The sequence below is a fragment of the Cloeon dipterum genome, chromosome 1 (assembly GCF_949628265.1).
Source record: "Cloeon dipterum chromosome 1, ieCloDipt1.1, whole genome shotgun sequence".
Classification (NCBI taxonomy): domain Eukaryota; kingdom Metazoa; phylum Arthropoda; class Insecta; order Ephemeroptera; family Baetidae; genus Cloeon; species Cloeon dipterum.
This window is the reverse complement of record NC_088786.1, coordinates 13,184,070-13,208,629: the sequence shown is the minus strand read 5'-3', so window position 1 is coordinate 13,208,629 and position 24,560 is coordinate 13,184,070. Positions and strand designations below refer to the sequence as shown.

The 24,560-nt window shown below is 39.8% G+C and overlaps 1 protein-coding gene across 2 annotated transcripts in view; it reads right to left on the bottom strand.

Moving 5' to 3' along the window:
• The window catches only part of TfAP-2 (transcription factor AP-2), a 164,489-nt gene extending 141,226 nt beyond the window's left edge, over positions 1-23,263 (bottom strand). The window contains exon 1 of one of the 2 annotated variants that reach the window (XM_065476003.1): positions 22,971-23,263. In XM_065476003.1, the coding sequence (XP_065332075.1) occupies positions 22,971-23,006 (36 nt within the window). In that variant the 5' untranslated portion in view covers positions 23,007-23,263. The remainder of the gene's footprint in view (positions 1-22,970) is intronic. The other variant, XM_065476005.1, reaches the window with a different exon arrangement.
• Between the last annotated feature and the right edge of the window lie 1,297 nt (positions 23,264-24,560).

The following is a 24,560-nucleotide window of genomic DNA, read 5'->3' as shown; positions in this document are numbered from 1 at the left end:
TCAACATGCTTCCCAGGATAATTTGTAATATATCGACATGAATGACATGAATTTCAACTCGAGGGAGGCATTTCTGAAGATGAAAAAAATAAACGGACTTGTCTTCGTACTCTTCGTTGATTTGGGTTGAGACTTTTATGATTCTCCATACGATTGGGCTCCAACTGGCGCCCTATTAATGAGATTGTAACATTACTACTAATAAACAATGTCATGAAATATTGCAAAAAATTATTGCTAATTTTTAAAAAGAAAGTAGACACGATATTACTCTAAATATTTTTAAAAAAAGTTCCGATTCTCTAGACACGTATTGTACAAGAAAAAGGAAGAATTTTTCTATCCTATTACCAACGAAGACAAGTCCGTTTATTTCTTCATCGTCAGAAATTTACAATTTATTGATTTCTTTTGGATATGGGAGAGAAGACATGCTGTTCTTTGATTTAAACTTAGATTTGAAGCCAAATATAGCTATCCCATCAGCTATTTTTTTTTAAAAAGATATTTTGTAAAAATAAAATTCAGCAAATATCTCTCTAATAAAAAATTTAGTAAAAAATTAAATACTACTGTGCATTTCGTTAAAAAATTTTGGTTGTAAAAATTTATTGTTAATGAGCATAAATATTTGTTATTAGATGATTTAAAAATGTCACTCCCATAGGCAAATAAGAATGAAAAGTTATAAGTCAAATATTTGTAATTTGATATAAAAAGTGCTAGAAATATTGAAGGGCTCATTGGGCTTTTATCAAGTATGTTGAGTAAAAATTGTGGTTCTCCCTACAAAGGCCTTTTCCAACCAAGATACGCTCAAGCTTGTTTTCATGGATTGTTTCATTTTACTATATCCCTTTCTTTAAACATTTTCACTTGGATGATATTTTTAAGAATAATATATCTGGCCAAACTAACTCCAGCAGGCTGCTAAAAAGAAAGTGGTAAAGGTATAACAAGATATTTGCGCAAATGTTTGGGATGTGGTAAAAAAAATAAGCACTTGAGTGAGTGCTACACGCATCAAAATAATTCACAAAAGCACGCGATATAATTTATCAAACGGCGCGTAAAATTTGGGCAAACGCAACCCTCCCCCGGGAGGGATTTATAATTTCGCTTGCTCTCTTTTTCAATGATGAAAAAGCACGAAGCGTGCACACACAAAAAGTAGACTTAAACAACCACAGTCTCTGCTGATTATTATTGTACGTGCGTACGCATGCAGCACGAGAGCGAAAAAAATCACAAAACGCCGCTGATGTGCGGTATACTCACAAACTTTTAAATCATATAGCCGCATGCGAGCAGCAGCTGTAATTAGGAGACTATATGGGGAACCGAGGCATTAAGGCGAATAAAAAGGGTACCTAGCCCGCGGCCCTGAATAAGGTACAGACAAGGGTGGATCTCGGGCCGTCTCTTTGCTGACTGAGCAGCAGATCAGCCTTGCGCGATAAACTGCCGCTCTTTTCGTTTTCGGCTGCTGTCCAGCCATTATTTATTCTAAGCCTTTGTGCCCATGATATATTGCCAAACGCATTATCGCCGAAATTTTCCTCCGATTTTAATGACGAGCACGCCAGGCCAGCGAGGATAGAGTATGTGCCTAACTAACCGACTTAAAAATAACTTACGCGCGCGTGAATACATTATACATATATGAGCCGGGGTTTGTGTGTTAGTTAATGCGCCGCATGCCTCGAAAATTACCGGGTTCCCGCTCGGAGTTTTCTTTTTTGAATAATTTATTTCGTAGGGCGCCTTTTCGCTCTCTGCACCTGCGAGCCGGAGTTTGTGCAACAAAACTCGTGTGCATATGCTTCTTACCGTATATCTGCATAATGATCCTCCCAGAAAACTCTTGACCTCGTTTTTTTGTGCTCACCTGCGACTGCTACTTGTCAGAAGAATTAGAAAAAGATTAAATAATAAAAACTACTTTTGATTATGTCGAGAAACTTGTTTCACCATATACAAACCATTATTCTACATTTAACTGTATTGATCTCCAACGTATAGATCTCCGTTCAATTTTTCTAGTAGCTTGTGAAACCCTATATATGAAGTAGTATTTTCATACTTTTGTTTATATAGTCTGCTTTTCAATAATAATGGTTTTAGAATTGTATGTATATGCGGATATCCCATACATTGGGTGGACAAAGCCTTTTTATTAATATCAATATGAATGAGAGAAATCAATCTCACCTATTAGAAACCGTATATTGTCTCGCATGTGTCTGTCAACAAAATAGGCTCCCTCGTAATTTTGATTAACCAAAGCGGGGGTGGCGAAAAACTCTGGATCAATTTCAGAGGCCGGAAAAAGCTGCGGTTAGCCATGAATTTATTGATTTTTAAAATTTGTAACACTATAATTAACATTGTATTTAATATTTAACGTATCTAATTAAACATTAAAATGATATGGGTTTGTTAAATATCATAATTCGGATTTTAAGATTTACCAGAACCGCGAAACGAGTTTCAGTGTGTCAAATGCCTGAGTTACTGAATTTATAATCTACTTTTGATTTTCTTATTCCCACACAGTTGTTTTCCAACCAACTTCTTAGGCACTCCAACTAATTTTTTTTTAATGCTCACCTGAGGAATGAAGCAGCGCAAAAGTATTCAAAGGAGGAGCAAATTTGGTGGCCACCGCGGCCGATTGGGCGAGACAGTAGCCTGGGAGGAGATGCCCGCCGTGAGATTGAGGTGTGGGACCGCGAGCTACACAGCCACGGCCGGCAAGGAGCATTGCGCTCTCGAATTTTTCGAGTTTTTCGGAGTCCATGCATACGTCAGAAAAGATATATCCTTGATACACACGAGCGAGAGAGACACGCCACCATTTTCACTATGCTATTAGAATGTGGTGCGCGCGCGTTAATTCGGAGCCGTGGGTATTTTTCGGCGTTTCGTGCTGGCCACTTTTATAGTAGTTGTTGTTGAGCTTTTATAATTTGACTATTGCATCTCCTAAATCCGCCTTCAGCCATTTCTGAATTCGAACAGACGGATCTCTCGCGCGCGGAGAAATGGAAAGAGGCCCGATTTTGGCTCGCTCATTTGCCTTAATTACGAATAATTGGTGGAAATTTTCGAGGAATTCCTCTCGCAATCTCGAAAATTTCACGAGATTAAGAAAGCGATGGAACGGTGATTATAAATGATTTTTGATGCACCATGATGTACAATATTCTTTTGACACTATTATCAATATGGAATAACAATGCAAGAAAGAAGAGGAAACAATTAAGTGGTAAAATGGTAATCTTCAGCTAAGCGCGCTCTATAAAAATACTCCTTCAAAGGGGCTTTATTGACATTGGAATGCCATAAAAAGAAATCATAACTAGAACAATACACACACAATCGTAAAATTTTAACTTCGTGGAAGGACGCACGCGTGTTTTATATTTTATGAAATAATAATTCAATCAGACCTATATATCAAGAATAGAAGCCAAAATGGATTTTATTCCAATTCAATTTCAAACACCAACTCGAGTAACTTCTTGTATCTTGTTAACATGTAAGGAAAATTACAATAAATTTATTTAGATCAAAATTGATTTGATTGTCGATCAGTAGGATAGCCCATTCATCCATGCATTCAAAAGAAATCAACAAAAATACAAAATGTCAATCAGGAAATATTGCTAAATGGCAGGTGTGGTGGAATTTTAATTTTCGATCAGTGGGATGGTTAAAAGAGATAAATTAACCAATCCATATCCATTAGTTGAGCTTAAAAACTGTCCACTCTTTTAAAGCCAATGCCAAATATGATTACAAACTGTGAGCGTCCAACAATATATGTCACAAGGAGGAAAATAACGTCAGTGCACAATTTAATTATAGTTTTGATTGGCCACCGTTATTGTCTCCAGATCAATTATAAGTTTACCAATCCGCAGTAATTTTAAAGTCAAATATAGAATCATTATTATGTGCCAACCAATTTGCTGAAGACCTTTTAACCTAGTCAGGGGATTATAAAAAAGCGGACAATTCTGCTAATATACTGGGCAGAATAACTCGATTTCTTTCAGTTAATCATCTCACTAGGCGAAACTTTATAAAGCTATACACGCGCACACACCTCTTTGACCATATTTCACAGAGGCAGTGGCAGCGTAGGAACTGGAGGAATATAAATAAAGAGGAAAACGCCCGCGAAAGAGCATATATATAGAGAGGGAAGAAGGGATCAATTTATATACTCCTTTTCTAGGAGAAAGAAGCGAATTTGTTTATTTTGCTCGCGAGCAGCCACAGGGCGCGGACGGGGCTCTTTCTTGCCTTTGGTCCAAACCCGACGACGACTAGCTCGCCTGAAGGGGGCGTGCAACAGGGCAGGTTGCTGCTATCATCAAAGGTCATCCGGGCTAAAGCCGTATAGCCATGGTGCGCACAGCGCCGCGGGTCCTCACGATCTGCTCCGTCCGTCCGCCGCTTATTACCCGCCGCCGTCGACTGGGCCAGCCGTGAACCATACCGCGCGCATCGCCAACCAGAGGAGCGCACCATTTGCCCCGAAATTCAAGCCCTTTACCGCATAAATAATTTTATTTTCTTAAAGTAAAGTACGTTGCCTTTTTTTGGAAGCTGCCGTTCAAACTGAAATATCTTCACAAAATCATGTCAAGGCATTAGTTCCAAACTGGAGCCATTATTTTCGCTCCATGTTCACACATAGCTAACATTTTTCTTCTTGGTTGATTGATCAAACGCATCTTTTCATCTTAGATGTTTTTTAAAAGTTCAGCAGCACAGGAGTTTGAGTCAACTATTTGCTCTTTCTAAATCATACCTTAAATTCGTCATATAGACAAAGTTTTTTAAAATTTAAATAGGTTTCAGGGCCATAAATACGAATGCCAATTAAACCTTATTTACAATTGTCCAGCCACAGTAACATTACTTATTTTGGTAGAGTCCCTGTAATTTGACTAAAGAGCAAAATGCGGTTAGAAAAGATGAAGTTATTTGAAGAATTAAATTATTTTGAGTTGGATATAGCATCTTTGAATGATTTCGATGATTTCAGAGTTTGGATGGTTGGGATTCTTAAAGGTGACCCGCGTACAAACTCCTCTTTTATTTCGATGGCCGCCTGCTCTTTCCCTCTCACAAAACGAATTACTGCGAATTGTTGCGGCTAATTGTTATTGCTGCTGCGGCCAATGAGCACCGCTTCTGTTCGTCGTGATGGCGGATTCGTTTTCCGACGTTCCGCGGCCAAATTGCTCGGAATTTCGGCGGTGCGAGCCAGAAACGGAGAGAGGACGCATGCTGCTCAGCAGGCTCGGAGGCCTTGGTTGGTGGCGGCACTCAAGGGCAATCGCTCTCGGAACATTTGGCTTGGATCATTATGCCCGCCGAGAAACCCACCAAATGCGGTATCCATCTCCCAATAATCTGATTGACCTAGACTGCGTCGAGGAATTAAATTGCACCAACATTTGATCAGAATCTGCAGATCCGCGCGACTGTTGGTTTTATTTTCAGCCTCATATTGTGAGACAACAAAATCTTGCGTTAGAACAGAAATTTATTGATATTATTTTTAATATATTTTAATTTTTCATCCTTAATAATTGTTGAAGGTAGAATTAATATCGAAAAAAAGAAAAAAAATATCAATGGAGGAGAAACTAGTCAAAATTTAATTTGAACATCACCATATTTCGACATTAATTCAAATCAAGAAAAAAACAATTGACCATCAATTTAATTTTTTTAAATTAAATTTTTGAGGGGGGCTGGTTAAAATTTTCTGGAAAAATGGTCTGACATCAAAACACCGTTAAAATTAACCCTCATTATATACAGTCTTAACTTTCATATTTCATATAATAGAGCAGACCCAGCTTCTATCATGACAAATTAATTTTTAATAATTATAAATCTTTATTTAAAGGTTTTAACTTTTGTGGGCCAGCAGAGCAAACTTGTCCCATACCTGCCCACAATGTCCACATCCAAAACAAAAAATAATTATTAAAACTCAAAGTAAATTGAATTCGATTTTGCAAATCATGCTTATGTTTGAACTTAATTTCATTTTAAAATCTTGCTTAAGGAACAATTAAATTCGCTCAATATTTTGCTTGCCGAAATTATTGCAAATGTCACCAAATAATGCCTCTCGTTATGGTCTTACGCCATGAAACGGCTGCGGTTTTGGTATCGAGCATTGTAATGAAATTTGCGATTAAAACATGCTGTAGGTGGGGTGCCCGAAGGCTGGCCCCGAGCTACGAAGGGAGGAGCCTTGGGGCCACGGTGTTTATTGGTCTACCCCGAGAGCACAAGAAGGAAGGGATACAAGAGGGGAACTTGGCTGCACACATCAACATTCAAGGCGCACACAGGAAAAAAGAGGAAAAGAAGAAACTTTTGGAGAACGCAATATTGGCCAAATACTCCTGTGCGAGAGCAGAATTTTACGGCGCTCAGCAGAAGAGGAAAATATAGGAGCAAAGAGCTCTCAAGGAAAGTTGCAATACCATCATTATACCAAGCTGTCTTATTAAAGTCTTTTTAAAAGTATTAAATTTAAATATAAAATTGGTTACAGGGAATTACCACCGGGGTATATGTTAAACATTTTCAACAAAAATCAATTCCTAGATTTAATAGTGTTGTGTACAAATGCACAATATAAATTTGCAAAAAATGCAGATGAAAGGTCGAGCAGCATAGATATTATTTTTTTGTGGGCCACGCACATAATTATTGAATTAGCTAAAGTTAAATTTTACAAACAAATATCTCTGCTCCTCTTTATGCACAATATTTTATTATAATCTGAACTTATATTGGATCATTAAATTTCAATATTTATTTTATATTAAATTCATCATAATTATGAGATTTTGTTTTCTCAAAGGTAAATAATTCTCGACCAGACACGGACTTGCCGCAAAGTAAAATCTAAAATTTTTCCATGATGCAACCAGACCCTCGCCTCAAGAATTTAGCAGCTGAGAATCGGAAAATCAGCGCCGGCAAAGCGTGTAATTCAGTTCTGAGAAGGCAGAATTCGAAAAGAGGCCAGACGAAAGGGAATGCACCGCCGCCGCTGCTGCGTAGGGTGCATCCGATCGTGCGGCAGGGATTTTTCCACCCCTGAATTCGCGAGGGTAGTAGTGCGCTGCGTTACACACACGGGCGGAAGCGCACCCATTGTGTGTGTGTCGCGGGGGTTTTCGGGGCGCCCGCGGCTGTTCCTATTATAAAACCACTTCAGACCGTGCGCCGCGCGCTGCCTCTTTCACTTTTCATGCACCCCATCCCTCGCTCGCTCTCCTGCGCGACTGCTCCGCTCGCTAGAGCCCCGTATAGCACGGCAGCGAGAGAGAGACGAGACTATATACATAAAACTATCTCCGCTGATCCAGCCCTCGGGGCGTGCAGCTCCGTGGCGAATAAAAGCGCCGCCGTTGCTGCCGCCAAGCCTAGCCTGCCGACCGAGAATTGCATTGAGGAAAATAGCCGTCTGTAAGGTTGCCCACTGACCGCACTTTGCTTAAATTTTGATTCAGCATCAGGCCATTGGGCCCTATTTGATCAAAGTTTTTGTAATCTCAATTTCTTTGAATTTCGGAACGTTCGTTTACATTATTTTTAATGTAATGAGCGCTGGCATTATTTGCCCTAACAAAAATGATCAAATTTGACAGTAATGAAGACATATATTCAGCTATCAGCTTAATTTTGCTATACGCACATTAAAATTCAAAAAGAATTTGCCACCACTTTAAAATATATACCGGAGCCAATTTGTCTTAATGAATGTTTCATGGCTTTTGTTGACTTCATCATTGTTAAAAATTTTCTCATTCTTTTCTTTTCCTTCACCTTTTTTATTTCATGATACATAAGGCTTTCCCCACTTTTAGTTAAATTAAATACTGTTTGAGGCAATATTTTTCCAATTTATTTTTGTATGGCAGATTAGGTTTAAAAAAAATTGTTGATATTTTCCACGTTTTTCAAACAATTGTAGTTAAGTTCCTTTAATTATTTTAACTGGATATTTTTTAATGTCGAAGCGAGAAGCTGATATCATTTCATGAGAGGGAAAATCCTCTCAATCATTTCAAGGGCAATTTATAGTTATTTATCAAAAGAATCATTTGAACACAATACATATACGTATACACTCTTTCAGACGATTTTTTGTGAAATAATTCCATGTGGCAACCATAAAAAACAGAGCAGGGACTGCCTAATACGTGTAGCATATTGACCAAAAGCCTGTCAAGTTTTTTCTCTCAAACTGGATCTGCGGGTGTATATAATTTATTCTGCTGTAGCCCTTTGGAGTATGCAATGATTCGCTCTAGTTAAAGTAAAATATTGACACAAAATTTGCTTTTCAATCGTAGATCTTTTGAAATATGCAGTCAAAATATAATCTCACTCCGATCTATAGCCTGACGCAAAACGTGCAAACACAATTAATCAATGAGATGCCATCATCAACCGCATCGGTCTGAAAGCTGCAAACACATACACAGAGACTTGGTCTGCGAGCATCTCACACACTCACGTATACGATTGGCGAATACGTCATTTATATGCACACAGCATAATAAACCGTGCGCGATGCTCAAAAGAGAGCGCAGCGTGTGTGTGTATACGTATGTGTGTATACAGGCTGACGCTGCTTCTGATCCAAACATTCAAAGAGCGATGAATTAAGCAAGCCTTTGCAATAATGCATTTCAGCCGTGTGTACACAGCGCTGCACTCAAAGGGTGCAATCCAATAATGCATATAGGCATATGCACACGTTCGATTTACCTGGAGGTACTCTGTGCGTATGGGCACAGCATGGACCGGCAGTTTGAATCGGATAATGCACACGAGAATGTGATTGTTCGTGTATCAAAGGTTACAGCGTTAGGAAACTCAGCGGATGTCAAATGTCAAATGCATATCATCAACGGGGAAAGGATTGATTTTTATCAATCAACATTGGTCCGGTACAATAAAATTCATTTTGTTTACGGTATAGATATGTATCTATATTTATGAAAGAATTCAGCACATTTAAAAAATATAATAATTAAAACTAGGAGAGTATAAAGAAAATGGAAATTTCAAGTGTATTTCATGTTTAAAAATTTCGTATCTTCAATATCAAAAAATAGTAGAATTATAAGGGAGTTTCCTGTAACACTTTTCAAGATCAGTGTTATGTACTGCCTTTAAACAGTTTGAATCCAAATTTGGGTTTAAGCAAGAATGATTGCCATCCAAGAGGTTAAATGGTCCAATTTTTAAAAGTTTTTAAACAAGCATCTTTTAACAAATGGATGTGACATTGTTCAATTTATGAACAATATTAGAGCATAATTTGATGTTTGTTATTTTGAAGTGTTCTTAAGGAAATCGATTATTATTCGAAACAGGTACATAATCTAAGGATCCACATTCGAGTTAAAATTTTATAAACGAATCTTCCAACAATCATCACTCTACCCATTCACCGGGGTGCAGCGTTAATTACTTTCGCGACACACGCACTCGTTTCCACAATAAACTCCATTCTTTGCTACTCCTGCTTTGGCGCTCAGCACACACTGTTTGCTTTTTTGAGTTTTTTGCTGCGTGCTCTATGTGCAAAGGAGGGCACACGAGAGTGCATGTGCGCGTCTCAAACAATGGACCGACGCTGTATTTATTATTGTGCAGCGCCGGCTGGCTGGCTGGAGAGTTTTCCTGCCTCTTGAACAGCTCCGTAATTATCATCACCCCTGCTTCCCTTGTGCCGCCGCCGAGACTCAACATTTTGATGCTTATTATAAAATTTATTAAACACAAACATTACGCTGTTGAAGCTCGCGTCTCGCCCTTCTCTTGTAATGGTAGTTTTCAAGCAGTCCTGGTCGCGCTCAGCGGTAATTAGGGGGATGATATCAGAATGTTATGACTCAACCAGAAGAGTATATTATGTTATATACCATATATATGCATACGAAACGCGTGCACATGATCACACGAGTCTATGGTGTGTCTCGTGCTTAAATTTGTAAGAGCATGCCCTCATCTCTGAGTGCAGTTTGAAGTTCTTAAAATTATGTCGAGATTTTCATTGAAACAAATATTATTGAGGAATAAAATCATTTGCATATTTAGTTAAATTTCAACTTGATTTGGAGAGATTGATTCGACAGTTACGATTTACCATCCTATGAGTTTTTGAGATATTTGAATTCGAGTTAATTTACTGATCAACTAATCTTTAAATTATATATATACAATCGAACTACGGAAGCGGATCGGACTTTAATCATTTCACTAAAATATCATGATATTGTTTAATGTAAGGAACTTACACTTTTGCAAGAATATTTTTGTTCCTAAAAAGCTTACTTAAATAGTCTTTGTGTCCCAGCACACGTGCAGATATGGCATAAATACATCATATTTCCTCGCAAAACGACTTTTGCAGCATAAGAGTTAAAAGAAGGTATGAAAAATTAAAACTCGTCGTTGAGCTTTTTACAACATGCAAATTAGCCGCAGACTCTTTCGTCAGCGAGTGGCGGCGGATAAGCACGTTGCTGTTTTTACAAGAGCGCACCCACTTAAGGTGCAAATTAATTAAGCGAGCATAAATCTCGGCGGGACGCGCGGCGGGAATTGCCAATTGGGCGGCACGCCGCGCATTATTAACTCGCCCAAGATATATTGACAAAGAGTTAATCGATTTTTCGCCGCAAAAACAGCAAACTGCCTTCTGCTAATCGGCATACCGAACGCGCCGCGTTGAGAGAGCCGACCCAAAGGGATTTTGCCTTGGAACAACAAACGCCAAGGTATTAACGCAGATCCTTAGTGAAAAACTGCTTGTCGCAACGCATAAATTGGGGGCATGTTTTCTTAGTCACGAGTTTTATTGAAAAAAAAAAATTGGATATTTTTCTGCTACCAAGGTAAATACAGATTATAGGATTGGAGTTGCGTGGATTAACGATAAAAAAAGGAGGAAATATTTTGAGATCATCATAAAACTTTTTGACACATCATTCATTCACAGATATAAATTGAACTTATAAGTTCAACACTACACAATATACAAATTTCATAAGCACAGAGTGGATTTTTGTGAACCTCTTCTCAGCACATCCCGTTGGCTATGAGCTCACCGGGTCCCAATAACAACGCCAAGCGGATAACATTGGGCCCGAGTGGCCGCAGAGAAGCTTGGGCTTTTTCCTCCCCACACCGAAAGCTGCTGGAAAGGTGCGAAAATCAGCAAGTGCTGAGTCGGCGCCGGTGCGCCTCCCAGCCCGTTGAGCTATTTTTGAGCATTTCGAGTCATTAAACTAACCACTTTTTGCCATCTCTGACATCGGGCAGCCAGTATTAGATCCCCCAACTGCTCAAATATCTCCCTGACACTCCCGACACTCCTGAGAAGGCCTTAGTAGTGTGAGCCGATGGGCCTGCTAAACTGATAGCAAATAATGGTATGCGTCCATGAATCATTGTATTTTAAATTTAATAAATTTTTAGCAAAAAATGACATGATTCAAAAATACGACTTGCTCTGCCTCTGAGGAGTTTCCAGGGGAGACCTTAATTTGACAGGTTAAATAGGCAGCAGGGTCCGATAATAGCCGTTTCATTTGGTGTGTGTATATATAGTTTCGAGAAAGGGATACTATGTGAGATGAATTAAACGGTAGCGCGAATCGGCGGCTGCGGCGGCGGGCGCCCGCACGCTCATCGCACAGATTGAGAGTGTAATTAAAGCGTGCGAGAGGTGAGCGGGTAAAAAGGTGGCAGAACGGACATCGGATAAGTGTGTTTACGATTCGGCACCGCCCACCTATTATTACAAATAGACCCGCAGCTAATACACGCAGTCAGCGCACTACTAAATTCTACCTGCGGCCGCTATTAGCGTGATTAAAAACGGCTAACTGTTTACACACGAAACTCGGCGCGGAGAGAGAACTGTCAAATTTCCCAAGAATCCGCTCTGGTATGCCCGAGTTATTTGCTCCCTTTATTGCCGCCGTCGTGACTACAATTATCACGATTTTTTGGTCACGTGACATTTTTTTGCTATTGGTATTCGTCTTTTCCTTCTTCGTCAGCATTTGCATTTTTTCGTCATATATAGCGGATTTCTGCTCGAGGTGTCATTTAGATAGGCATTTTTAAATTGGATTCTGCTGATATCGGAATTCAGGTATTTGTTATTTCTTGTTGAGAAAATGACGGAGTCTGGTTGGTATCTGCTCTTCTTGCAGTGTAGTTTACACCTTGTTAGAGGGAGAATCTTTGTGCAAAAAAGCAATATTTATTTTAATTAATAATATCTTCTTGCTTTATTGGCAATGCCATCTTTCACAATAAATGCGGGAAATATTAAATATACTCAATGACTTTGGAATAATAATTGAGACTAAGGAACAAATAATGTTCTGACCGTTCTGACATCAGTCATTGTTGTACTACATTTGCGGCAGAAGGAAAATGATCACCGTAATCGCCTTCCGTGATTGCCCATCTCATTTACAATGTCATTATGTGTGCGAGCATAAAAAGTGGGCGAGCCGCGCCTCCTGCTTTTCGGTCGACGCATCTGTTAAAAAAGTGTCCATTGCAATTACTGTTGGCGCGACAATGGGACCCGATAACCGCACGACGCGGTGGCGATAATAATAAAATAACAGAGAGAGAGAGAGAGCGAGAGGGCGCGGCTGCGAGTCGAATTGCTGCTCTCCCCCGTGGCGCATATATGTATAATAATATGCATGGCTCAATTAGCAACCCTCGCGTGTGAGTGTCGCAAACCCGCCGCTATTAGAACCGCAGCTAAAAACCGTGAAATCGTTATTTATTCCCATTGCTCGCGCCCCCATTCCGCTGCGATTGTCAATCATCAGGATTGACGATTTTTAGTTTGCTGTTTGTTGTTCACTAAAACATAGATTTATTCAGTTTTTTACAGTTCGATCCTAATGGATTTTCTGGAATATGTTGAGTTTTTTAAGCTAAAAATCTAGTATTACTGTATGAACTATATAAATTTGACTTTAAGACACATTGCACAATATGTTGCATCTAAATATACATATACAGAAGATATAATAAATTGTTTGGATTGTACTATTCCGATGGTCACATATTTATGACTTCTATAAATGAAGAATTCTTATCATGTCGAGATTTATTATTTTATGTTATAGATGTTATTTGATTTAATGCAAAAGAGATTGAGAAAAAGAACAAGCATTGCTCACTCGTGCATTGTGGAAGGATGAAAACAACAAAGGAAATGATTAAATTATTTGCCTGAGAGAAAGAGAGGGCCTGCGAAGGTACACAGAGACTGGTGAAAAAAGACGGCAAAAGAATAATTAATTTTCCCATCTGTCATCTACACCCTCGTGAATATATCAAGCGCGGCTATTTTTCACAGCGCTTTTGCTGGTTTTTGCTCTCCCTTCGCATTCGTTCCTTATTCTGCGCTCCATCGTCGTCCGTCGCCCTTGTCGTTGTGCGTATTTTTTATTTTTACAACCAACTGCTCATGGTGCAGTCTGTGTTTTGCACTTTTTATCTCGGAAATTTCATCTTTCGTTCCCTCTCTGGCTGACTTCCCTCCCTTACAGCCTTTGTTTTTAGCCGCAGACAAAGTTAATTATGCATATTTGGTGGGAAAACTTTTGTCCGCGTGGATGATTTTTAAAGAGGGAAAGTTATCTGTGATTCTGCTTAAAAACACAGAGAAATGAAGATGACGAGAGGGTATCTCATTTCAGTTAAAACAGTAGGCAGCGTGCTTATCTTGACCGTATGACAGGTTGCATAATTTTGAATTACTGTCGAAACCAGAAACGGTTAACAAATCGGTCACTGAACACTAATAATGTTTCAAACTTATCGGTTATCATCGCTATTTTAAATTCAAGATAATTTTTCAAAACTATTTTCGAGTACACTATATTTAAAAATTGGTATTATATGCATGTTTAAGCTTGTACAAACTATTTTTAAAATTTTCTTTACTGCTGTGACCTGCAAAAAACAAGGAAAGCTGACTTTGATCTTTGATATCAGCCCTGGTCCCCATAGATTATCAATCGTTGCGATCGTTATTTCAGGCGAGCGAGCAACGGAGAGAGAATTAAAAAAGCGTTTTCGCTTTTCATGCCAGCACGATTTTCCACTCTCGGCGGCTGACTGATAAAATAATAATACGGGGTGCGAGAGCGAGTGAGCGAGCGAGAGGACACGCAGGGGGTGGCGATAGGGTGCCGCAGACAGCACAAACTCATCTTGGAGTGTAAATACGCGAAATAAAACGATTCCGTGTGCTTCAAGTGACATAATAATGTTGTAATGATTTGCCACTCGCGCGCTCGACGTGTGTTCTATCTGCTCGGTGTGTGCTCAAAAAAGCAACGCGAATTAATGCACGGCCAGCCAGCGTTGCAAGCCAAAGGGGTGTGTGCGCCGCAAATAAAGGAGCGATTCTCAAACCATTCAAGCGGTCACGAACTGATGACACAGCAGCACCCACCGCAATCCACAATCGATATGATAAATACTCGGCAACGGACAGATTCAAATTAAACTATTTATACAAACCCACACCGACGAGTTCTTCTATTTCTTTCACGTCGGGTGGGGACTTACATTCGGTTGTTTCGCGCCCCTCGTTTCAATTACTGCTATAGCTATTGTATTGTATGGGGTCGTAATCAGCATTAGACCGACAGGTTTTCACGAACACAGGATTAACGAGCTGCTTTGAAGTTTCAATGTATTTTAAAAACTGGGATTAGTGAAAAATAAAAACTGCCGTCCGGATTGAGTCCAAGAGTAGAACAGGATGAATATTTGTTTTTATTTCTTCTCGCAGCTGTGTTAATTAAGAATTATATTTTGCCATACTGTCGAAGGAGAGAAATTTACATAACAATAACCTTCTTTAGTTTCCAAGCGAATCTGGAGAGGCCAACGTCAGATCAAACGCAAAGTCAACACTGTAACACAATTTCTTCTTCCAATCGACTTTCGCCCCTCTGCCATTCAAAACAAAACTGCGTCGAACAAGAGGTCCCCCGATAAAATCAGAGGCTGACGATTATGCATCCAAAAGGTTCGCTCTCCTGCTCCGTATTTCATGCTTAATTTGCCTAACAGCGTTTTTTTTACCAAACATCAAAAGCACACAAGTTCCGCACCATATGCGACTCATGCAGGATCAGATAGCGGGTGCACGGCTGTATATTTTGTCAACCCCCGGCGCGCAAAAAGTGGGCAGCAGCAGTTGCCATGGTGAAAAAATGTCCCCTGGGGTCTGGCTCGGCCAATTGATGCCCATCTAGGCGTGCGGCGAAACCCACTGACCGGGCCTGTTGATGTCATTTCCTCAATTGTGTGCGTCGTTTCGCCACCAGATAAACACGTCGCTAAGTCAATAAATTACCTATTAGATACCGAAGGAATTGCGTAGAAGGACATTGTACTATATATGTTTACAAAACACAATTGAGAATATAAACTAAATTTTCCAACGTGACTTGATTTAAATGTAGAAATTTTGGTGAATTGTAAAATAAAATATTATTGGGGTGCGATATATTACCATCACCTGAAATATTTATTCGATTTTTTTTCTCACAGTAAATTCATCTCCAATAGTCTGCCAGGACTAATTAAAGGTTTGTGCTTTTTGGTGAACAGGCTAGACTTTATGATACTGATGCTGCGCGCAACATATTAATTTCAAGTACCCATTAGCATGATTAAGAGAAGAGTCGAGACAGATACGCATTTTATCCTTGTCCACGTGCCCATGCAAAACATGATACAATGGAAAGAGTGCTTAACCGCGTGTGTGGACGGATGGATGCACTTTGAGAGGCACCACGTAAATAGTAAACCGTATATATATATAGCGCGAGACTCACAACGCGCGACGCATTAATGCACGACTCTTGAACAGACCGTAATGAAATAAAAGTCAACCAGTGGCAATGTGGGGTATGCGGCACGCGACTTTTCCAAAACAAAACACATCAAGAGGACCTGATGCGGCTTTCGAGTTTTTTTGTGCGGATGTGTTTTCAAAGTCGAAACTTTGTTAGATTAAATCAGAATGAACACGTGTGGAGGCGAAATTTTGATAAAAGTTAAAAGCTAGTTGTTGCGTCGTTGTGGTAAAAGCGGAGGCGGTTTTTTAAACGGCAGCAGTCGAAAGAGCAAAAGCTAGGGCATAATTAAAAACGGGAAAGATATAGCTGCTTTTTATTTTACTTTCCTCTTCTCTGCTCAAAAGGCAATTAGTAGACTCGCATCAGCGCGCCGCTGGCGTTTGTCACTTTTCCAGCAAAATAAAAAAGCAAATAGCGCGGCTTATGCTTGCTGCAGTGGCACGAACACCGTGGTTTCCAACCACGTGCCAATGCGTTTCCCAAAACAGATGGGGGCGGAGAGAAATTTGGATTGGGAGATCTATATTAACAATGTTTATATTTTAATCCTAAAAACTTCACAAAATACTTGGCATTATGCTAGTTATTTTTATAATCTAAATGGCACAAGCAAAAAAATACCAAAAATATTGACATAAAATGACTTCAGATGTCACTCAAACTTTTGTGAGGAAATAAAAACCGCTAATAAACGAAGGGGCTAATTAAATATTTTTGTGTTTTCAAACTTCACGCAACTTTTTTCAGCTTCAATTACGAATTAAGGCTGGCTAGCTGCAGAAACTTTCTGTCGCGTGTTGGTTTCGCGGCAGCCGACGGTCGGCTCTCTCTCTCTTCTCTCTATATTATATGAAAATAAAGCATGTGCTGCTGTGTGCTACTGCTGCATCAAAAGATCAAAGAAACGTTTTTAATGACTTCTCATCTTTTATATACTTCTGCGACTTAACTCCACCCTTCCTCTCGCCGGCTCGTGAAAGAAAGCAGCGCGGCAGCGGCAGCTGAATGCAAAGTTTGCCCAAGAAAAACTTCATCTTTCTTTTGTCCCTCTCTCTCTCTCTCTCTTTCTCTCTCCTTCTCCCTCCCTCTCTTTCTCTCATTCTTCTTCTCTCCTTTTATTTGTTTCAATTCACTCAAGTTATTTTAAGACCGTGTTATTAAAATTGCACAAAGCAGACAAGTTACGTGTAAATATTGTCTTGTTGTTTCAATGAGAAGAGCAGGAGAGAGAGCCTTTCTCGGATATACCAGTGCAAAATCATCATCCCCTTTGTAGATGCGCCTGAGATTACTCGGCGGGCACCCCCGTTTAATTTCAAAATGTCAACTTTGTAATGGAGCGAAATGGAAAACTGCCACCACCTTGCATCAAATTTACGTTTCTCTGGAAATTTGTGCTCAAATAAACACAATAAACAGCTTCAAGTCCAATGTCGTGTGCAAATATTATTTCTGCTGCTAATTTTAACCGCTGATTCAAATCGGTTGGCCTCAATATCTATTTTAAAATCTAATTACATAGAACAAATTAAGACAGAATTTAGTCCACGTACAAAATTGTCGGTTAGAATGACAGAAGGGCGAATATCTGTCGAGGTTGTGGGGATGGGTTTTGTGCGTGCGCGGCCGGGACTTCATTAAACAAATCTGAGCGAGCGCAGCTTCATTTTATTCGATCCTCCACCCACAAAGCGTGTCATTTGTTTGCACTGCTCGCGCCGTTCATAGAGAGAAAATAATAAAGTGTGTGTGTGGCCTCGGCGCACAAAGCTGCATTTATTAGAGCAGCGAGCCAGGGAACAATAATAAAGTCGAGGGTGGATTTGGCTGCGCTCTCGCAATCGGCAAGAGTGTGTGCCTGTGGATAATAATAGTATGTCTATATAAAAGTGTATATGAGCGGCGTACGCCCGCTTGCTCAGTTTTTTTGCGGCTTGACTGAGGGGGCCTCTTGATGGTGACAATATCAGCGGTCGCGTGCCACCATAATGAGGGGGCTGTGCTCCTCGCTCTCCAAGAAAAACAACGGCAACACTTGCAAAATGCTCACTCCATCAAATCCGTTGATTTGCTCTTCTTGTTATTCTTATTAAAATTAGAGGAGCATTTTGCTGGTTGTTTAATTGAAATCTCTCCTCCTAAAATTTGATCATCACTAAGGAATTTTATGTATTTTTAGATGCTGAATTCATAATTAAATTTATACCAATGAGAGTATTAAAATCACATTCGTGAAATTCGTGTAGTCCTATTGATTACCTATATATATATTTTTTTAATTTAATTTAAAAACCACAGTACTTTTTGACATTTTACAGTTGCATCAATAAAAATTATCCCATGTTTCATTCACATTGATTACAAAGGATCTTTAACGTGCGATGAAAAAAAAATGAAGCACAGCTTCCGATTTACAGATCTTTCTTGTATTCTGAGAGCATAATAATACCACCCCAGATTCACTCAGATTTCAACACACACGTCAGTCTTATTAAATATGATGATGATGAAAAGTGGTGTGCAGTCAACTATATTTCAATTTCGCAGCCAAAGAGATCCATCCTACTTCCCCTTAATATGGTACACGGTGTGCACTAGAACACATAGTGCAGAGAGTGTAGCAGTACATGCCGAGCCAACAAAAGCGCTACATGCTTCACGTGTACAATACACTTTTATTGTGTAAGAGTAAAGGGTTGTCAAAGCAGCATTGTATCCTAGCTGAACACCATTAGAAAAAGCTGCTGCAGCGGCAGTTTTTAATACACGATGCCAGCTTAATATATATATATATATATCTATGTGTGTGTGCACAAGGCGTGCGCATTATCCATTTGCATTATCCATGCATTGCACTCTCTATCTGCGTCTGTTCTGCAGGCCAAGTAAATGCGCACAACAAACAAATCCCTCTCTCGTCACTTATTTTTCGCTGCGAGCACAAATGCTGCCAATCCCACACTCGACTGCTCGTTCGCTCACTCGTCCCGCCGCCGATGCAAATGTCATCAGCACACACATGTGCACACACGCACGGGACATTTTGCTCTTCTTTGCTGTGAAGTAATTAATACACTCGATTACAAAGGAGAGTAGCGAGCGGGCCATTTAGCGTTATCCGCCCACTCACCCACGCGTCCATATTAGCCGAAAGATCAAGGGCCACTTTGGGGACGCCGCACTAATCAATTGGAAAATTGAGACGTAGCTGCAGCTTGAGGGTGGAGAAGTGTTCAGTACTGAACTGAGCAATTATCATTTTGACAACTCTTCTCCTAGCTGACTTATGTTTTGGAAGAACAGTTTCGACTCAAAATATGACATTGATTGCATCTAAATCACTGATAGTGTTCATACTATTTTGTTCTTCTAAGAAAAAAATGTACAACGAAAAAAAACACTTTAAAATTTATAAAAAGATTAAAATTTTACTATTTTTAATAAAAAAAATTGTTTAATATTAAAACACGACAGACCAATCAGAGAATTTTTCGAAATTAAATACGACGTTCCGCAAGATTGATTCCTGGCCCCAATTTTTTTTGTATTTTCGTAAACCAGCTTTTTCGGTATTTAAAACACGCTAAGGATCTCATGTTCGCTGACGACACTCTCTATATATATAATACTAGCGACAAGCACAAATTAAGATTAATGGGACGCATGCTGTGAAACTTTTACAGTTTGAATTTGAATTTAACAGTCATTAAACCCAACACAGCTATTAAATTGCAGAATGATTGTACAAGTGTTCTCCTTGGCACTTGCAGCGTGCTATTTCCTCCCTCATATTCTTTCCTTGAGACCCCTCCCTTTCCCACATCACAATTTTTCCCCTAAACCCCTTTCCGACGCACATTCAACGGCCTGGATCATCGAGATGAACCAGAAATAATTATTGATGATGAATGAATCTTATTAATAAAGATTGAAATAAAACCTAAAAAATATTTTTGGGTTGGGTTTTCTTCAATTAAAATTATCCTGGATGAGCCATTCATTGCAACACATAGAAAGTGAACAAACATTTTCTGGGCAGCGACTACATCATTAACAAACATAGAAGCATTGTCCTGGCAATGAAACGCGAGCTTCATGAAATTTGTACAAACGCATAGTCTGACCCCATAGAAGCCAAATTGGAAATAAGATTTGGTCAATTTAGCCTTTGTGGCAGTGTTTCCTGCGCCAGTGTTTTGTTTGCGTCTCGAGAGATTTGCGAGTCCTCTCTCTCGGGCTCGTGCGCTCGCAAGCAAAACGTCGTTTAGCTGATTATTTGACAAAGGGTTGTTGGAAATTTGCGGCGCAAAGTGGCCGCCGAGTGCGGCGGAGAAATTAGTCGTGGCGTGCCTTCCTTAATAATAAATCCCGGCGTCCACATAGTGAGTGCAAGAACGAGCGAAGGGCGAAATTCTGTTTACGCCGCAAGGAAGTGGAAGTAATCACATTAGAATGAACACTCGGTTGCCGTTGTCCACCTCAAAGCAGGTGTCTCGGCGCGGCGGCAGCCAACTTCTTGCGCCAGGCAAAGTTAATCAAGTCCGAAAACCGCCTTCACAATAACAACATCAACAATTCTGGCGTCGTGTGCCGCCCGCCCGCTCGCCCGCCCAAGCGAAACTTTTCACAGAGTGTGTTGTTTAAGAGCAAGTTTGACTTCTGTGATGGTAATTAATAAAGGAGTCGCCCTCAGCACTCGCGGCTACCCTCTTGCTGCTGCAGATCTTTCTCATTGTGCTCCGCAGCAGCAGCTCGTGGTGGTGGCCCCTTGCTAATTGTGCAAACCCATTTCAATGAGAGAGCCAAAGAGAAAGCAGCGGCAGCAGCCGTCACCGTCTCTTTTGCTCGTCGTCCTCGCAAGAACACCGCCTTCGCTCTCTCGTTCGCTCGGCCCAAACCAAATATCAACCCGAAACTTTGCTGCCGCTTTGCCGCTTGATATGCTGCTTGCGCGCGTTTGCCATTTCGGATGATATTGCTTCCGAAGCAAACTGCGGCTTTTTGTTACACACCAGCTAGCTCCATATACGTTTTACTTCTTATTTTCACAGAACACGCTGAATTTTAGTGGAAATGATATTGATTAAAAATTTAAAAACAAAATAATGTGCTAAGTTAATATGAATTCTGATATAAATTTAACAAATCTTGACGGTAACATTATTTAAAAACGATATTCGTGTTTTTTTACTAGAAACCGGACTTTATCCACATTGCTATGTAGTGCCTGTCAATAGGTGGCACTCTCCTCCTCCTGTTCCCTGAGCTGTGAACCTTTCCTTAGTGTTAGTGACATTACAATACTTCCCTTCAGCGTGATACGTCATATTTACTCACGCCGCAGACGCTGTGAACAATTTCGCTCAATACTATTTAATTCGCTCGTCTGTGTAAAATCGAGAATATATTTTGTGAGCCCTATTGTAATTGACTGACCCGGATTAACGGGTCCAAATTTGAGGCATTAATAAAAGGCATTCGAAAGATTTGAGGAATTTACTTCAACGATTTCCCTCAGCTACTTGTCATGTATTTTTCCGATAGAATGTTAGCAGCAGCACAGCCAATTCAGTTGTGGTACTGTATGGCGCTGGAAATTACAATTTCAAAGTTGACACATTTGAACAGTTATTTCATTGGAATGTCTGAAAATCAGCCAGTAAAAAAAATATGGCATTCTTCTATTTTTGTTTCAATTTACAATCTTGGATAATTTTTTTACATATCAAACAAGGCTGTGAAAATGTAAATTGTAAAAAAATCGTGCTGTAAGGTTATTGGGCTACGTGAAATTTTAACTTCTCAACAATTTCCTTGAGCGCATGTGTTCTATTATACTGCATCATTCTTCCAAGTTCTGCTTGAAACTTAGGTTTACTAACATTTTATTGAAAGCAGACATTTTTTATTAAATTCCTTTACAATTCTTTTTTTGTAAATAATTAGTTAAATTAAATATAATCAAATTAATAAATATTGCTTTTTACTAAAAGTTAAGTTAGTTAATAAGTTCTACATATTTAGTTGAAAACAAAATAATTAAAATAATTATTTACATGCAGCAAACACTAGCAATACTAATATTAGTATTGTGAGTACGGGACAGAACACACTGAAAGGGATGTCCAGCAAGAAATTGGATATCCGAAGGATATCCAAAAGGTATCCGGGATATCCATGGATATCTGGAGAATACACATCTGTCATAGGGCGGATATCGCGGATATCCTATTTTTTTCTGGGTGAGTCTCATCGATATTTAGGGGTTGCTGTCGCCCCCCTAACCGGGATCTTTAATTTAAACGGTATAGACATTCGTCCAAGTGAAATTGATTCCCGCATGCTGGAAAGGTAAAAATTAGCTAAGTATTGTGAATCAGTGTGGTTTACCGGAAGTCCTCTCAATTCCGAATGGACAGGGCATATTATAGTGTGTGTGAAGGCGTTTAGACCACATCCAACCTTAAAAATTCGCTCAGATGTTCACATAGCATGTGCGCGTAACAATTTGAGAAATCAGCCTAGTAAAATTTAGTTTTAATAAAAACACGATTTGAACATTTCTACCAAAGGGGTTTTAATTAATTCATCAAAAACTAATGTATTAATTTATTATGTTTCGGCTTTCAATTAAAAAAGGTTATTTTGGTAACATAAAACAAGCCCACGCCCTACAGCTTTCGCTATAGAAAATCATCAATTTCTAACGTTAATTAAATATTTTCGAAAATTACATTGTTTAGATGCATTTGCAAAATTACATGTGAATTTTATTTATCCTAAAATAAATTCAAATTGCGACACCTAGCTATTCTATAAATTTTAGCAGCCCAGGCTCGAAATCAATTCCCATTGAGCGAAGGAGCGAGAGAGCAGGCACGTGGCTTGTAGCCGCAGGCCCGGCCGGTTCGCAGCGCGCGCGTTCGACTGTGAGCGGCCACATTAAGGTATTGAAAGAAGAGCACGCAGCTCAGGGTAGCCTACCTGCCAGGAGTTGGAGTCGAGGGCGAGGAAGGACATGGCGGCGACCTGCTGCCTGTCGGCCCACAGTTGCGGGCTGCTAGTCAGCTGGTGGTGCGGCTGCTGCGGCTCGGCGGCTTGCGGCTGCTGCGGGAGGCCGACCAGCTTGGACGCTGGGACGGACAGGCTGCTTTCGGACTCGGGCTGGGTGTCGAGACGTGCGTGCCGGTCGGGGGCTGATCGGTCCGTCGGTCGGCAGCGGTGTTTTGGCGCACAGTAAGTATCGACGGACGAGCTGCTTCAGGGCGAGCCGAGTGCACTCGCGGCGCGGCAGGCATGGGCCACCGTGGTTGGTGATTCGGCGCGAGTGCGCGGTGAGATTGTCTCCTGGCACCCGATACACATTGCCCTGCCTGCCTGCCTTCTGGTTGGCTGCGGGCTATCTATCCTCTCTCTCTCTCTCTCTCTCTCTCTCTCTCTCTCTCTCTCTCTCTCTCTCTCTCTCTCTCTCTCTCTCTCTCTCTCTCCCGCTCGGCTCCTGTGATAATATCGATTGATATGATGACACAAAATTCTCTCAAGCCGCCAACACACGCCAACCAGCCGCACACGAACGTCCGGCGGCCACCCCGCGATCGCAGAAAATACCCACGATGATTTGGTTTTCATTGTGTTGCGATTGCAAATCTTTTCAAAGAAGTCAAAGTGTTTCCTGAGCGTTTATAAATCATTTTTTTGTGAAAATAGATCAAAATCATTGGTTTTTCAACAAAGAGGTTATTTTGCAAAAAGCAGACATGTTTAATTACTATTGTGGGGGAAGGCGTCGACTGTCGAGATAAGTCAAACCCCACAAATTGTTGCAATGCCTTTATTTTGTATTTGCCGTGATTTGGTCCCTAAAAAAGGAGTTGTCAAGATTGGCAATACAAGTAGGGTAGTTGAATTAATCGTCGATAAGAGTTCGTAAAAGTAAGCTATGTGCTTAAGGTTAACGAACTCTTTAATGTGCGGCCGAGGGAGCAATATTACTATTTGTGATTTGTGAATTAAGTTACTTATAATATACGTGTATATCTTGCAGTACGAACCCTTATCGACGGTTAATTGAACTACCCTACTTAAATTGCCAATCTTGACAACTCCCTTTTTAGGAATAAGCTTATCTTATTATACGTATTGTGATGTGTTTCATTTATTGAGTTACTATTTTGTTCTTGTCATTTTAATATATTGTTTTAATCATTGACACTGGCCTTTTTGCCTTTTTAAAGTGTTTAGTCATTAACATAATATTTCTATGTATTTATGGAATTTATTATATTCTTTCAGATCAAATCACGGCAAATACAAAATAAAGGCATTGCAACAATTTGTGGGGTTTGACTTATCTCGACGCCTTTCTCCATATATGGAAAGATAAAGCTGAAATTCCATTATTACCTGCAAGGCAATTCTAGGAATGATAACAAGACTAGCGTTAAATATTAAGATATTAGTCACAATTTTTAAGATGAAATTTAAGAAAAAAAGTGTTAAAATTTTATTTAATATTGAATATTTTCTTACTAGATTTTTTTTGTAAATGAAACAAAATTGTATAAAGAGCTTTCT